The sequence below is a fragment of the Oryctolagus cuniculus genome, chromosome 11 (assembly GCF_051225735.1).
Source record: "Oryctolagus cuniculus isolate XC-2025 breed Fujian yellow rabbit chromosome 11, ASM5122573v1, whole genome shotgun sequence".
In the NCBI taxonomy this organism is placed as follows: domain Eukaryota; kingdom Metazoa; phylum Chordata; class Mammalia; order Lagomorpha; family Leporidae; genus Oryctolagus; species Oryctolagus cuniculus.
This window is the reverse complement of record NC_142877.1, coordinates 10,316,727-10,332,589: the sequence shown is the minus strand read 5'-3', so window position 1 is coordinate 10,332,589 and position 15,863 is coordinate 10,316,727. Positions and strand designations below refer to the sequence as shown.

General features: G+C 62.4%; 1 protein-coding gene across 3 annotated transcripts in view; it reads left to right on the top strand.

Annotated features, from left to right (window-relative positions):
* The window catches only part of PTPN1 (protein tyrosine phosphatase non-receptor type 1), a 59,497-nt gene extending 44,005 nt beyond the window's left edge, over positions 1 to 15,492 (top strand). For all 3 annotated transcript variants that reach the window (XM_051832625.3, XM_089307053.1, XM_089307054.1), the window contains exons 2-9: positions 2,388 to 2,478; positions 4,486 to 4,586; positions 6,066 to 6,164; positions 9,695 to 9,832; positions 11,636 to 11,845; positions 11,956 to 12,117; positions 12,355 to 12,560; positions 13,025 to 15,492. In XM_051832625.3, coding sequence (XP_051688585.3) covers positions 2,388 to 2,478; positions 4,486 to 4,586; positions 6,066 to 6,164; positions 9,695 to 9,832; positions 11,636 to 11,845; positions 11,956 to 12,117; positions 12,355 to 12,560; positions 13,025 to 13,235 — 1,218 coding nt within the window. In that variant the 3' untranslated portion in view covers positions 13,236 to 15,492. The remainder of the gene's footprint in view (positions 1 to 2,387; positions 2,479 to 4,485; positions 4,587 to 6,065; positions 6,165 to 9,694; positions 9,833 to 11,635; positions 11,846 to 11,955; positions 12,118 to 12,354; positions 12,561 to 13,024) is intronic.
* Positions 15,493 to 15,863: the final 371 nt, after the last annotated feature.

Sequence of the window (15,863 nt, the reverse complement as noted above, 5' to 3'; positions counted from 1 at the left end):
GGGAGGCGATCTCTCGGGCTCCGGGTTGTCCCTGCAGACCTCACGCCTAGAAACCTGTGTTCTCTGTGTCTGGGTGGTGCTCTGTCACCTGCCACACAGCTGTCACCTCGAGACTTCCTGGTCCGTGCTTCTCTTCTGGATCCCGCTTCCTGGATGTCAGGTCTGTCTGCCCTCCGGGAGTTTGGCAGGGTCACGGCTCCTGTGGCAGAAGAGGGCGGGGCGTGGACGCACTCCCCTGAGTCATCCTGGCAGGAAACTGCCCGTCTGCGCGGTTTCTGTGGAAATTTCCTTTGCCTCTGCCTTGCGGAGGATCTTCTGCTTTAACCCCTGCGTGTCCTCCGTCTGTTTAGTTCTTGGCTCCGCCTTCACTCGGTAGAAGCCAATGCTGGTGGACTGCTGAGGTCGAGCTCAGGCTCGGGGCTGCCCCTGGGGAGGGTTCTCTTGTCCTGCGTGACTGTTGGGCTGGGTATGGAATTCCAGGAGGGAGCATTGCTCTGCGCTCTGTGAGGGACTGCCTCGTGGCTGGCCGGCCCCGTGCTTCCTGCGAAGTCTGAAGCTGTTGTCATCTCCTCACCTCTTGAAAGGGAGTGGTGTTTTCTTCCTGGAAGTTTACAGCACCTGCTCTGTGTCTGCAGGATTCTGGAGTTGCTCACTCATGTGCCTTGGGATGGGTTTGTTTGTCACGGAAGCCGCACTGGATAGTCTGGGAAATTTCCTTGAATTATTTTTGGTGGTTTCTTACCTCTTATCTTTATTTGAATTTTCTGAATTTTTTCTTTGGCTTTACTTTTGTCATTTCCCCGAAGGTTTATTCATTCGAAAGGCAGAGTGGCAGAGGTCTTCCATGTATTCCACAAATGCCCGCCACAGCCAGTGCTGGGCCAGGCCAGAGGCAGGAACTCCATCTGAGCCTCCCGCGTGGGAGGTGAGGACCGAGTGCTGACTTCCCAGGCGCATTAACAGGAAGCTGGATTCCGGGGGGGGGGGGGCAGCACGCAGTCGGGCACCCCGTCACCCCGTGTGGGATGCGAGCGAGCGTCCCAAGCTGCTGCTCAGCCTGCTGCACCACAGCGCCCCCTCAGGTTACTTGCGTCTTCCTTTGAACTTGTTGTTTTTGCTGTCTTGTTCTTACGGTCCAAGAGACATTCTTGTGTGTTTTTTATGGCATCCTGTTCTTAATTCATAGATACAAGTAACAAGCCTTTTCCTGCCTGAGGATATTAATGGCACATATTTTAAATATTTCTTCTGCAGCTTGTTTCCTCCAAGGGGTTTGCCCTGGTTTTTGTTTTTGTTTCTGAGACTTTGTTGGGGTCCCTTCCCCACAGGGGTGTGTGTACACTGTGGGGAGTAGAGGCTCACGGGGAAAGTGAGGGCCCCGAGTGGGTGCCAGGGACCAGTGGGCGTCTGCAGACCGAGGTGACGATGCTATCAGTCCCTCCTCGTCTGGTTGGATCATCCAGTGCTCAGCCTCCTGCCCGCAGTGTGACTGGGACAGGGAAGGGGGACACGGGGTCCTGGGGGCCGGCTTGTACAGCTCTTGTGGCAGAGCGCTTGCACTGTCCACTGTGCCACACCAGCTGCTGGGCAGAGGCCTCCTTGCTCATGTGTTCTCAAACGGATCTCCAGGTGGCTGCGCACTGGCGTGGGAGGGAGTGGAGGTGGTGACCCGGCCACTGGGGGCAGCACCACCCCACCCCAGGACGAGGTTGCGCCTCCTGAGCCCTCAAGGACATGGGGTGGTGGCGGGGGATGGGCTGTGCCGCCCCACACATGCCCGCCCACACCTCGTGGGCTGACGTCCAGCCTCTGTCCCCTGCCCTCCCTTTGTGGGCTTGTCCTGTGTGTGTGATCCGGGGCGTACCGCTCAGCGGCAGGAAGGCTGTTCCGGCCTTGTTGCTCTTTGCAGATCAAAGGCGTTTGTTCCCTGGGCTCCAGCGGTGTTGAGAGCGGCACTGAACACTGTGGTCCATCTGGCAGGAGACCGGTGCCCAGGCTTCTCCGAATTCTGGGGCGGGGGGACTCGTTTACCATGTCCCAGGAAAGCAGAGGGCTGCTGAGTTGACAGGAAGCTGTGTTTCGTCTGCTCTAACAGCTGTAGCTTTGCAGAAGGTTGTGGCTGGAACTCCCAGGCCTGGCACTGCTGCTGCTGGGGACTGGCCGGGCCCTGTGTCCCCAGCCGCCTTTCGCGCCTTCCCATCACCCCCTGCAGCTCCTGGCGCCGCACCGGCTCTCCAGTGCCCTTGCCTTGGCCGCCAGGGGCTCCTGAGTGAAACGCCACCCTCCCCAAACCTCTGCCCTCCTTCAGCCGCATCGCCGCCCCCCCAAACGGTGGACGTGTGCCTGCTGCCAGGGGTTCCAGGAGAGAACTCTGTGCTTTCTCGTAGGACATCCGCCATGAAGCCAGCGACTTCCCTTGCAGAGTGGCCAAGCTCCCTAAGAACAAAAACCGCAACAGGTACAGAGACGTCAGCCCCTGTAAGTATCCGGGCTGCCCGGCTGTGGCCTCGGGTCGAGGCGCCCTTCACTGCAGGATCTGGTAGCACGCGAGCACTCCTGGCACGAAGGTGGAGACTTGGGGTACTGGGGCGTGCTGCCGCCATGGCGGCAGGGGCACGGTTTCGGTGTCTGGAAAACAGAGCTCCAAGCGCCTCTTGGCTTTGACTGTGTGCGTGATGAATCATTTTCCTTCCAGGGCAGCCCCTCGGGGGTGACTCCACAAGGCCCTGTGCTGGCCTGCAGCGACACCCTGCACGGCCCCAGGCTGCCCCCACCGCGCCCCGCCCGCCACCCCGGCTGCCTTGCCACTCGCTCCCACTGCCTGCTGGGTGGTGGGCCGTCCATTTGCCAGGATCTGCACAGTAAATGTTTTAGGTTAGGTCTGGGTTCTTGTGAAGCAGGAAAAGCTGGGCTGAGCCCACGACCCTAACGGTGCCTGCCCCTCCCTGCCGCTGAGGGTCGGGCTCAGCCCCGCATCGCTCCTGCGTGCCCTCGCCGTGTCCGCGAGCGGTGGCTGCCACTGCTCCCCTCGGCCCGCCTCGCGTGGCACCCAGGTGTAAAGGGCCTGGAGTCGGGGCAGAGCCTGCGTCCCCGCCTGCTGCCGTGCTCCTCCTGGGTTTGTGTGCCAGCTGCCCGCTCGGGCTGTGTGGCTCTTGGAACATCATGTCCCTCACGGTCTTCAGTGCACTAGGAGAGCCACGCCTCTCTCACAGGAGTGTGTGAGGCTGAACCAGCAGAAGCCAGGAGCCAGTGTCTCACACGGACACAGCAGGCACCCATTATTTGCTGGCCACTGTAAACAGTTGTCACCAGAGCACCCCGAGTGCACTGAGGGCGGTCAGGGGCCTCGTGGCCACCCCCTGCAGCTGCAGCACGTAGGCATTTGTGTTAAAAACCTTGTGACTGTCGTGGCGTCCTGGCTGGAGACCTCTGGACAGCTGGTGTGACGGGACAACTCCCACGGCCCTCTTGGCGCCAGGCTCCCCCTGGCTGTGCTCGCTCAGAATTGGGGGACAGTGTTGCCTTTAGTGTTCCTACATTCCTGAGCACTTTTGTTGTTAAGATTGATTGATTGATTTGAAAGACAGAGTTACAGAGAGGCAGAGAGAGAGAGAGAGGTCTTCTGTCCAGTGGCTCACTCTCTAGATGGCTGCAACAGCCAGAGCTGCACAGATCCAAAGCCGGAAGCTTCTTCCAGGTCTCCCATGCAGGTACAGGGACCCAAGGATTTGGGCCATCCTCCACTGCTTTCCCAGGCCATAGCAGAGAGCTGGTTGGGAAGTGGAGCAGCTGGGACTCGAACCAGCACCCATATGGGATGCTGGTGCTAAGGCCGGGGCTTTAACCCTCTGTGCCACAGCGCCGGCCCCTGAGCACTTTCCATCTAAGGGGTTTTGTGAACCACTTTCCAGCACTTAAACAACGCCCCGCGGGGACAGAGCCCTAGCTTCTCCCCAGCCCCATCCTGACAGCGTCCTTTCCTGCTTTCCGGGAGACCAAGAGATGGGCTGGAGATCTGGGGTGACCTGCTGCCACACCCGGCTCCAGCGGCCAGCAGCCACGAGGCCCCTGTCTCATGCCTGGTGCTGGGCGGGGCCTTGCACACACACCTGCTCACTCGCTCCGCCCGCAGCCCCCTCGGTACCTCTGTGGGACGAGTGACCGTGCCGAGGCTCAGAGGACACGGTGTTGGCCTGGGGTCACCCAGTGGTATCAGCACCCTCTCCCATCGCCTGTGGTGACAGTCACGTGTGGTTTTGGAGAGCGTTTATTGCTGGGAGCCACTGAAGTCGCCCAGGTGTCTTGGTTTGTCTCGAGCATCAGGGTGGGGGCCAGTATTCCAGGTGGCAGCTGCTTTCCAGGCCCACGCTCTCGGATCCTTTAGAACACGCGTGTGCGCGCCGGTCTGCCAGCTCGTCCGGGGCCTCCCTGGGCGCTGCCCGAGTGGGGCTGCATGGCTGACGCCCGTGCCCTGCTTCATTTCAGTCGACCACAGCCGGATCAAGCTGCATCAGGAAGACAACGACTACATCAACGCCAGTTTGATAAAGATGGAGGAAGCCCAGAGGAGCTACATTCTTACCCAGGTGAGCAGATTGTTTTTAAAGGGTTAATTAATTATCTGTTGTATTTGACAGGCACAGACAGCTTCCTGTCTGCTGGTTCACTCCCCGGCCTGCAGAGCTGGGGCTGGGAAGAGGTTAAGGCAGAAGCAGCTTCTTGGGAGAGGTCAAAGTTCGCCTTCCTGTTCGTAGCTATTCAGCGTGGGAGTGGGCTCCGGAGGCCCTTTACGCGGGCATGACAGTGTCTGTGATAAAAACGGAGAGCTAGAAAACGCCATGGGAGAGAGTGCTGCCCCTCCAGGGCTGCTGGCCAGACCACCCAGGTGATCTGCCCTCGCCCTGGGGGCTACAGAAGGAGTCAGAGCGGTCCTGCTGAAGTCAGCCCGGGCACGTGGCGGGGGCGTTTCCTGAGATACACAGGCACGACGCCGCTGCTGACCCCAGTGCTGTTCACTGTGCGAGTGTGCAAGTCCGTGCGCTCGTCTCGGCGGATTTAAATCCCTGAGACCCATTCTGAACCAGAGTGTGTTGGCAGGTGGGGAGGGCGGCAGGCAAGTGGCGGAGCCGCATCCGGGGTCCTGGTGCACCGCCAAGTGCCCCGTGAGCTCAGCCTGCCTGGGGCTGTTTTTCCAATAGCTTGGGGGAGGGGTTCCACGTGTGGCCCACTGTTGTCCAGACGCATACAGGAAATGCTCAGAGTGTAACTTGTCTCATCGGGCAGTGAGTTCCAGATGAGTGTGGGGAAGGAAGTCCGAGGGCACCAAGAGCCATGTGGTCAGGGGACGTGGTGAGACTTACAGGGGAAAGATTTTAAGACTAAGAACTCGTGTGAGAGTAGACGAGACTGGAAACCACTCCAGAAGAAGTGGTGCTGGCCCAAGAGGTGGAGGACGTGGCAGGCGAGACAGACTCTGAGCCTTGGTGCCCGGGTGCAGCAAACACCCCACCGTGCCGCCTCAGGGACCCTCCGGGTGCCCATCGCTCTCGTGTCCCCTGGTCTCGGGGTGAAGGCTGTCATGGTAACGTTTACTGCGTGCCAAGTTCCAGGAACAGTGCTAAGTCCTTGACAGAGATGAACGCGTTATTTCTCACAGCCCTGGAACTGGGCACTGGGATTAGTCGAGAGAGAGTTGAGGGAACAGGCTCGGCTTGGCCGACGCCACACAAGGAGAAGCGCTTGGCCGGGTGCGTGGGCTGCCTGAGCATCAGGCTTGATCGCTGGCCTGCACACAGCGGCTGCGTCCTGCACTCCTCCTGGCCTGAGGGCTGCAGCTCAGGGCGCCCCTCAGCCGGCTCAGGAGGCAGAATCGGCGGTCCGGCCTCTGCCGTCAGCCCTGACCGAGATGCGGGTGCCACCCCTCGTTGCGTGGACTGCCCATTGGGCCAGGGGAAGGCACTGTCCCAGCCTCGGCCGCCCTCGGTCTGCGCCGGTGTGGAACCGAGTGGGAGCTCGCCGTGATTTGGGTCTGCAGTGCCACACCTGTGTCAATTGTTTGTTTGCAGGGCCCCTTGCCCAACACGTGCGGGCACTTCTGGGAGATGGTGTGGGAGCAGAAGAGCAGAGGCGTGGTCATGCTCAACCGGGTGATGGAGAAAGGCTCGGTAAGTGGCGGCGGCCGCTGTCCCTGCTCTGCGTGTCAGCCCGTGTCTCCTTTACGTGCGCGCTCTCAAATCTCCTGAGGTAAGCAGATGGAGTAAGGGAATGAGAAGGGAGACGAAGCGAAGTCGCGCTTGGCCTCTCGTCCCCGTGGGCTGTGCTCTGTTCTCTGCCCCCTGCGCTTCCTGGGCCACCGCTGTCGTGAGCTTGTGTAGACAGGGCTGCGTTTCGAGAAGCGAGGCCCAGTGTGTGTCCGTCACGCAGCAGTGTTGGCTGCTCACGCGTGCCTCCCGCCGCCGTGTGCAGAGCTGGGTCCGCTGCTGCCGGCCTCGGTGCACACGCTGCCGGCAGGCGTGTTCACATCAGGATCCGTGTCCTCGAGTTCCTCGCCACTCTTAAACCCCCACCCCACCCCCCGCCCGGCTTGGGATGCCGTGAGGACTGCAGGCGTGTGGCCGGTGTGGCCGGTGTGGCCGCTGTCCCCATGTGTGTGTCCTTCAGCCTCCTTCCCCATCTCCACTTGCTGGTGACCGTGGAGACCAGTGGGAATGTGTGGCCCGGGAGCCAGGAGCTCGGTGTCCCCGGGCCTTGCCAGGCCCTGGTGCTGTGCTGCCGGGGCTCAGCTGGGGCGCCGCCCTTGCAGCTGTCCCAGCTGCCTCCGGGCAGACGTGGCTTGCCTTGGAGAACACGAGGGCTCCTAACAGAGCACCGTCGTCGCCCTGGGAGGGACCCACTCCAGGTACAGGGAAGGGCCGCGGCACAGCCGCGTTGGCACAGCCCCGTGCCCAGCGCTCAGGAGAGCGGGCGTCTTAGGACAGCACGTGTTGCGGCTGGTGTGGGGGGTTCTGTCAGCTTCATTGCCTCCAACACGTGGGGTTTTTTTGTTTTGTTTTTGGGAAAAAAATGAAAGGACTCATTTGCTCAGCAGTTGCAAGACCGGAGCTTGGCGGCATGATCAGTTGATTAAATAATGCCTGTCTTAGAAAACACTTTGTCAGTGAGAGTGAGTGTGAATTTTAATCTTTCTGCTTCCGGCGTGATGAGTAAAATGTGAAGTTACAAACCCCAGCCTCCGCCAGCCTCGGCTACAGATTTGGATGAAGAAGCCAAACGCTGGCTTCCCGCAGCACGGAAGCCACACGGGCGCGCAGCCTGTGCGGCGGTGGGGGCTGTCCTGTAAGCTGCAGGACTCAGCCACGCCCCTCCCTGGACGTGGCAGTCCCATACGGCCCGCGCTGGACTCCAGACTTCGTCCGCTGCCCACCGCTCAGAGCGCTGCTCTAGGGCTGGGAGTTTTAGTCAAAGACGCTCATTCAGACATCGTCGGCCGTCGCAGCACTGTTGCCTATTAGCTTCTCTGTTGCTAAAGGAGCCGGTACAACCTTTTTGCTGTTAGTCCACAGCTTGCTTTAGCGGCTGTTGTCAGGTTGTAACGCGGAGCCGTGCCCAGCACTGCGGTCGCGGCTCCTGGTTGTCCCCTACCTGAGGCTGACCGTGAGTAGACCTGGGGTCCACAGCGACAGCCTTGTCCTCGGGCCGCCATGCCAGCCAGCAAGGAAGCATGGCCGCACGGCTCCTCGTGGCGTGTGTGTTCCTGTGTGAACTTGCCGTCCTTCTCGGGGGTCCGTGGACAGGAGAAGCGGCGTGTGGGTCAGGGGGCTTCCTGACGCTTCTGTGGAATCGACCTTTCCAGGTCCCGGCCGCCATCATCACTCCCATCTCGGGGCTCAGAGGCCTGAGGAGTGCCGGTCTGATGGGGTGGCTGACCGACTACAAACCGCCCAGCAGCCGTGGGACAGGCGGCTTGGCAGGAGCGCTGTCCAGGCTCAGCTGGCCCCGCACAGTAACTGAGGGCGCTCCCCTCCTGCTTGGGGCACACCTGCCTGCTAGCTTTTTGGGCCCCTGTGTCCAGGAACCCAGTTATGCAGAGGTGATCGTTAGCCTGGGGTCATCCGATGGCCAGGGTCTTCGCTGGCTCCCTGTGGAAGCTGGCGTCAGGCGCCTCAGTGTGGAAGGAACACGTGGCGGTCTTTGCTGGGCGAGTGGGATTCGCCCTTCCAGAGCTTCCGCCGGAGCTCCTGCGGCCCAGCGCGGCGGCTGGGTTCCAGGTGCTTGCTCGCACAGGGCGCTGCCTTTTGTGCCACAGCTGCCCTGGGCTTCCTGCGGCGCCCGGACTCTGTGCTTCATTCTTTGGGAAAGCGGAACCGTCCGCCCGGGTCCCCGTGGGTGAGATTCTTAGGAGTTTCCTTACGAGGGTCTGGCTGTTTTGGAAGGCCCCGAGGCCCCTCTGAGACTGCCTTCATGGTGGAAGTGGCAGTGCACCTGCTGGCACCGCCGAGCCCTCTCTGGCGCCTTGCTTTGAGCCTGGTGAGGGCTGCCGGCGTGGCGGGGTAGCAGCGGTGGCGGCCATGTGCCCATTCTACATCTTGTATCTTTTTTAAAAGCTTTGTGCCAGAAATGACAGTGGAATAGAGCAGGTTACTGCAGCTGCTGAAGAGTTCTTAGAGATAAATTGTGGCTGGCAAGCACTTAGCCGTGTGCCAGGATCCCTGCAGATTGCAAAGGTTGTGCCGCTCTGGTCTGGCCAGTGTGTGTGTGCTGTGGAGAGCTGAAAGGCGGTGTGGCCTGCTCCCCAGCCCCCCAGGGAGAGACTGTTCTGCACCTGCCCCTCCTTCTCTCTGCCCGCCTTGTTGGCAGCGTCTTGGGCTGGGTCTGAGGCCTTGTAGCGTCTCTTTGTTGCAATGCGGGGATCCTGTCCTGTTCCTCAAAGGTCTAGTTTTCAGCTGCCGTCCACTCTGGCACCAAGGGTCTTGCTGTATAGTGCGTCGTTCCATTTCCTGGGTGACGGGGTGGCTTCTGCACCCACAGACTGGTCCCGCCTACTCCAGAGGCTCGGCATGGGCGGCTCCTGGTCAGCTTGTGGAGGTGACAGGGCTGAAAGTGCCAAGACTCGCCCTGGCCTGCCGCATCCGCGCTCTTCCAGGAGCCCTGCGCCAGCTTCACAGCCTGGGGCTCTTTCTTACTTTCTTTCGATTTTTGCCTTGGGGTGTGGAGCGGGACCATCGAACACCTGTGCCTCCATCTTACCCTCCCGAGAGCCGCTCCCTGGCTGCAGCCTCTGCAGCAGGTCCCCTGGCCGCTGGGCCTGCTCACTGCTGCTCCCCGAGCCTGGCTCCTCACGGCCGTGCCCTGGGAAGTCCTGGGCGGCCTCCCGCAGAGCCTTCTCTGATCGCTGTCCTGGAACTGTGGCCGGAATCGAGCACCTGCCTCCCCCGTGTCCCGCAGCACATCTGTAGCACTGGCCCTGAAGCCGCCCCTGCCACCTGTGGCTCCGTGCAGGTGCATTACGGGAGGCCCCGAGTCATCGGGTGGCCATTGTGCGGCTCAGCCCCTGCCTACCTGCTGTTTCTGTCCCCTCCCACAGTGCTCAGCGCCCCGCCGCTGTGCCTGTCCCCGGGCCTCTGGGTGGTCGTCCACCACGCCCGTCAGGGCCACAGTCCACTGCTCGAGGTAACCTGCTGTTTTCCTGCCCTAGTTAAAATGTGCGCAGTACTGGCCGCAGAGAGAAGAAAAAGAAATGATGTTTGATGACACAAATCTGAAGTTGACCTTGGTCTCTGAAGATATCAAGTCCTACTACACAGTACGACAGCTAGAATTGGAAAACCTTACAGTGAGTATGGCGGGTGGTCCCTGGGGGGACGGTCCCTGGGGTGATAGGCGCTGATGCCGCCGTCTCCAGGTTGTGTACGCCCTGCACGAGGTGTGGCGCCGGCATGTGCTGGGCAGAGCCTCCCGCAGCCTCACCAGGTGCCTGGGGAAGGGCTAGGACAGGCGGGCCACAGAGCCCTCACCCCCGTGGGCACAGGTCTTAGGGGAAGGGGTTCCTTGCCGGGACCGTGGCCCACCCACGTGCGTGCGTGCGTGCGGCGGCCGAGCCGGGGCTGCGAGTTCCGCACCGGCAGAGCGGGCCGCCCGCTCCGGTGCCCCTGGGGCTGCTCTAGTGCAAGGCGGGGAGGCCTTTCCGCGCCGGCGCCCGCTCTGCAGCCGTGGCGTTGGAGGCGAGGTCCCCCTGCACCTGCAGCTGTCTTAACTGTGGATTCGGAAGGCTGAATGGCAGAGAGAGGGAGAGAGAGAGGGAGAGAGAGAGGGAGAGGGAGAGAGAGGGAGAGAGAGGGAGAGAGAGGGAGAGAGAGGGAGAGAGGGGGGTTCTGTCTGCTGGTTCACTCCCACGATGGCCAGGGCTGGACTAGGCTGAAGCCAAGAGCCCCGAGTTCCATCCAGGTCTCCCACGTGGGAGCAGGGCCCAAGCACTGGGCCGTCTCCCACTGCCTTCCCAGGTGCGTCAGCAGGGAGCTGGATGGGAAGTGGAGCAGCCAGGACTCGAACCCGCGCCCATATGGGATGCTGGCCTCTCTCTCACCTCCTATCAGATAGGGTTAGGGGTTTCCGGGAAGCTCTTTGAGGAGGGGTTGGCAGGTGGTGTGTAGTGATTGAGATTGCTGGGGTGGAGGGTAGCAGCCTGGAGGGGGGTGAGGGCGATCGGCCCACTGGCTTGCATGCTGGGCTGCGTGACAGTCACCTCTTAGCTGTCCACATAGTGCTGTGCGGCCCCGTGGCTCCTGGCAGTCTTGTGGAGTGGAAGCAGTGGGACTCAGCACAGGTTACTGGGGAGTGGATAAGTGCAGCCACTCCCGCGCCACCCCTGCCCCCCCGGGAGGGGAACTAGGGGGGCCAGGGGGCCTTCCTGGGGGTTCTGAGAAATAACACGGGCAGCCTGTGAAAGTGCCCGGAGGCTGATGTAGGAGACCTTTGTTAAAAATGCTTTGTAGCGTTTGCAAGCTGACACGGGCAGACTTCTGGAAAACTCTGGAGAATTTTTCCTGCTGTTGAGGGAGACAGAATTCAGAGCACAGAGGGTCGTGCTTTGTCCTAGTGGAGCAAATACAGTCCATCGCAGGTTGGCTTTTTGTTTAGGAGTTATTTACTTATGTGTTTGTTAGGAGTTATTTACTTACGTGTTTGTTTAGGAGTTATTTACTTATGTGAAAGAGCTACAGAGGGGGGCAGATGGAGATCTGCCAGTCACTGATTCACTCCACAAACGGCTGCGACAGCCAGGGCTGAGCCAGGCTGAATCCACCTGGGACTCCCACTTGGGTGGGAGGGGCCCAAGCATTTGAGTCCCCATCAGCCTCCTTCCCAGGCACCTCAGCGGGGAGCTCGGGCAGACGCAGAGCAGCCAGGGCTTGAACAGGCACTGGGATGGGGGGCCGGTGTGGAACGGGCACTCGGGTGGGGGCCGGTGTGGAACGGGCACTCGGGTGGGGGCCGGTGTGGAACGGGCACCCGGGTAGGGGAGTCTGGAAGTCAGTGCTGTTCTCGGGGGGGAGCGGCTGTGGCGGCCCTGGAAGGCGGGCGGAGTGGGTTCAGCACTGAGTCCCCGAGAGTCCGCCTGAGTGTCTTTCTCTTCCAGACTCAGGAAACACGAGAGATCTTGCATTTCCACTACACCACGTGGCCTGACTTCGGAGTCCCCGAGTCGCCGGCCTCCTTCCTGAACTTCCTTTTCAAAGTCCGCGAGTCGGGGTCGCTGAGCCCGGAGCACGGCCCCGTCGTGGTGCACTGCAGCGCGGGCATCGGCAGGTCCGGGACCTTCTGTCTGGCCGACACCTGCCTCCTGCTGGTACGCGGCCCCGCTGCAGCCAGAGCCCCTCCCCTCGGCCTGCACGCCCGCCCCAGAACGCAGGCAGCTGGTGCCGGCGCGGCGCGGCCTCAGCTGTCTCTGGCTTGCAGATGGACAAGAGGAAGGACCCTGCGTCCGTGGACATCAAGAAGGTGCTGCTGGAGATGCGCAAGTTCCGGATGGGGCTGATCCAGACGGCGGACCAGCTGCGCTTCTCCTACCTGGCCGTCATCGAGGGGGCCAAGTTCATCATGGGAGACGCCTCGGTGCAGGTCAGCCCGCCCCGCGCCGCCGGTGCCCTTCCCTGTGAAGTGGCCAGCAGGCTGTGGCAAGGTTGCGCTCGCTGCGGGCGCCGCCTGTGGCGTGTTCGCAGAGGGCGTCGGTGGAGGCTGCACCTGTGCCCTGAGCACGTGGTCTGCCCACGCGTGCCTGAGCCCATCGGCGAGAAGTGGGCTCCCGACAGTGCGCACGAAGCGCCCGCTGACGGGAGCCTCTCGCCGCCTCTCCAGGATCAGTGGAAGGAGCTCTCCCACGAGGACCTCGAGCCCCCGCCCGAGCACGTGCCCCCGCCTCCCCGGCCGCCCAAGCGGGTCCTGGAGCCCCACAACGGGAAGTGCAGGGGCTTCTTCCCCAATCACCAGTGGGTGAAGATCGGGGCCGAGGAGGACACAGATGGCCCCGTCCGGGAAGGAACCAGAGCCTGTAGCTTGGAAAGGTACCGTCGGGGTCCCGGCTTGGGGGAGAGGGGACGACCTTGTGTTCCGGAAACCCCTGGGCTGCCCCTCTCCGGACTGGACAAGGCCCAGCGCTGGCTGCCTGTGGCCCTGGGGAGTGACTGGCTTCGGCGGGGCTGTAGCTCCACCTTGTGGTGCTTGCTGGAATGGGCTCAGTAGGACTGAGCGGACGCTGGAGTTGCCGACCTGAGAAAGCCAGGTCCCCCGGGGTGTGCACCAGTGGGGGCTCCAGCCCAACTGAGCCGCGCAGTGGGAAGTGACCCCGGCACCTGTGGCCCCACCCTGGCTGTGGGTGTTGCCTGAGGCCCTCGGGTGACACCTGCCACGGCCTGGCTGGCCTCAGCCCGAGTGGCTCGGTTTCCCTGGAATTCCCCCTGTGGACAGCGCCCGTGCCGCCCGCTTCTCCCGCCGGTGAGTAACCCGTCTCCACCCTCTGATTCCTCAGCACGAGTCAAGACACTGAAGTTAGAAGTCGCAACGTGGGGGGCGCCCTGCGAGGCCCCCAGGCTGCCTTCACCGCCAAGGAGGAGCCGTCGCCGCCCGAGGAGCACGCGGCCCACGCGCTGACTCCCTGGAAGCCCTTCCTGTTCAACATGTGCGTGGCCACGGTCCTCACGGCCGGCGCCTACCTCTGCTACAGGGCCTGCTTCCACTGACGGCCACGGCCGCGGCCGGCGCGAGCACCCGGCTCCGGAGCGGCCCGCCGCCCCCGGAAGCCGCACGCAGAGGCTGGCCCTGGGCGTGGCCGGGCTGCCGGGGCGGGGGCGCCGCGCCGGGGCTGGAGGAGCCCGCGGCCCCAAGGACGGCGGAGTAATCTCAGGGCCTTCACCGATTCAGGAGTAAGTAGAGAAAATGCCAAATATGTCGCGCGCTCACTCTCTCCATCTCTCTTTATGTTCAGTTCTGGGGGAAGTTGAATTACAACACATTGTTGTTTTTAACCTTTATAAGAAGCAGCTTTTTTGTTATTTCTGGAAGAAAAAAAAACCAACCAGGCACTTAGGGAGCTCTTGTACCTGTGGAGTCAGGGTCACGGTTTGCGTCTGGGTCCCCAGGGGAGATCCCGACCTTGGCTGAATGTAGGCCGCCGGAGACGGGGGGCAGGCGGCCGTGGGAGGCCTCCCCGGGGTGGTGCCGGGCAAAGCTGGCTTCTGCCTCTGCTCAGGTCCCCGCTGGCTCCCCACACGTGGCTCCGCCCACAACAGGGGCTCAGGGCCAGGCCCACCCGGGGGCGGGCCCCTGCCTGCAGCCGCCCTTGAGCTCCGGGGAGTGGATTCTGCCTCGGGTTGGCTGACGAGCGCCGAGCACCGCTCGCTGCAGGGCCGGGGCGGCCTCCCCAGGCCCCTCCCATTCTGTCCTCTCTCCTGGCTCCGCTTGAGCAAAATGCAGTTTTTTCCTTAGGGTGATTTTTTGGGGGGAGAGGGCCGTGGTGAAAGCCCAACCCCACCCTCAGGGCTGGTGGCGCCCCTTGGGGCTCGGCCAGAGTGCTTGGTTCGCTCCAGTTCCTGTTGGAACACCGGCACGTAGCCGACCCTCTCCCACCCGCCCCTGCCCGCAGGCCTGCTGCCAGCCAGCCCGGAGGGGCCCTGGACACAGGCTTGGGCCGCTCCAGGCCCCTGGCCCGAGTCCGGAGGCCACGGCCCAGCTTGTCCGGAGCCAAGGAGCGGGCGGTGCTAGGCAGGGCTGCCCTCCCCTGGAAGCGCCCCCACGGCTCCAGCGTCCTCCCAGACAGCGCTGTGTGAAGATGGCTCTGGGCGCAGCCGCGTGGAGGCCCTGTCAGAAAGTACCAGAAGGAAGCTCAGGTGGCGCAGGGGCGCCGGCGCGGGGCTAGACAGACAAGGGGTAATATATAATATGACTCGGGTATTTAAAGACGTAATGAGACGGGACTTGGTCCCAGCCCCCCCCCCCCCCACCTGCGGAGCCTGGCTCTCGGCCGCCCCGCCCCGCCCCGCTGTGTGTGAGATGCATGTTCCGTCTTCTGTGTCCCGCGAGAACGCCACGTGCTTGGAACAAGAGACTCCGCGTTCTGCTCACCAGCGGGCCCGCGCCCGGGCCCGAGCCGGGTCTGCTCTCGCGCGGCCGGTGGCTCCTGGCGAGGCCCAGCCGCCCTGCCCCAGCTGGGTCCTGCTGTAACGCAGACATTCCAAGCCTCTGGGAAGCCGCAGCCACGCCTCCAGCTCTGCCCACCCCTGGGCTCAGCCTCCACTAGTCCAAGTTCACGCAGTGCCTGTGCAGGCCATGGCTTGGGACCAGGGCGACGCTGGAAACCACACCTCTGGAGCCACCTGGGGGCGCGGCCGCCGCCTGCCCTGGAGCCCCGTGGGGACCGATGGTGCTCACGACTCTTCCTGCGAGGGGAACCTCAGACCTCCACGCTCGTGGCTTTTTAACAAGACAAAGGGCAGCCGCACTCCGAGCTGCCTCTGCCAGCATTTTCACCCTTTGCCTTTCACGGGGTCGAGGCCCCACGGAAAACTCGGGGACACGGGGCCAGCCGAGGCATCGCCCTGCAGAGCCGGGGCGAGGCGTGGAGGGCCCAGGCCGAGCGTTTTGCAGTCGGGCTGTGTCGGTAGGTGCACATGTATGTAGTAGTCTGGGTGTGTCTAGACCGTAGCATCTCCGAGCGGACGTGGCGGCGCGGCGCGGCCCGGGGACGAGAGGTAGCGAGCTGCTCTGCTCTATGCCTTAAGCCAATACTCACTCGGCGGGCGGTCGTTCTTACGTTCCATGCACGGAACAGAGCGACAGCGAGGGGCTCTCAGGCGTGTGTGCGGGGTGCACAGCCGCGGGGGGTGGGGGGCGTCTGGGGTCTTCCATGACCGAGCTGTCGCGCTGCCCAGGTGCCCAGCTTGCCGTAAAATGGTGGGTTTGCATTTGAGTTGCAACAATAAATTTGTTTTTCTAAAGACATTGTGAGGTGCTTCGCGTTCCTTTGCATCAGGGGCCCCTTTTTGTAGGTGGAAGGAGCCACGGCTCCGGGCAGGTGGAGGCCGCAGGCCAGCACAACTTCTCTGGGCTCTGCCAACCTCAGCCCGGGTTCTTCCCCAAAACCCCACCCTGGAACCCCAGGGGAGCCTGGGAGACCTCCTGAGCTGGGGGAAGTTGGGTGGAAACTGCTGGGACCGCACACCCACAGCCCCGAGGCCACCACGTCTATTACTGTAAAGCTGCATGGGGCGGAGAACCGACTTAGAGACAGAAAAATTCGTCTAGCACTCGTCCTCTGAAAGCCATCATTTTGCTTTGCAGTAATTTCAGACTTGGAAATGTTGCAGTACTCA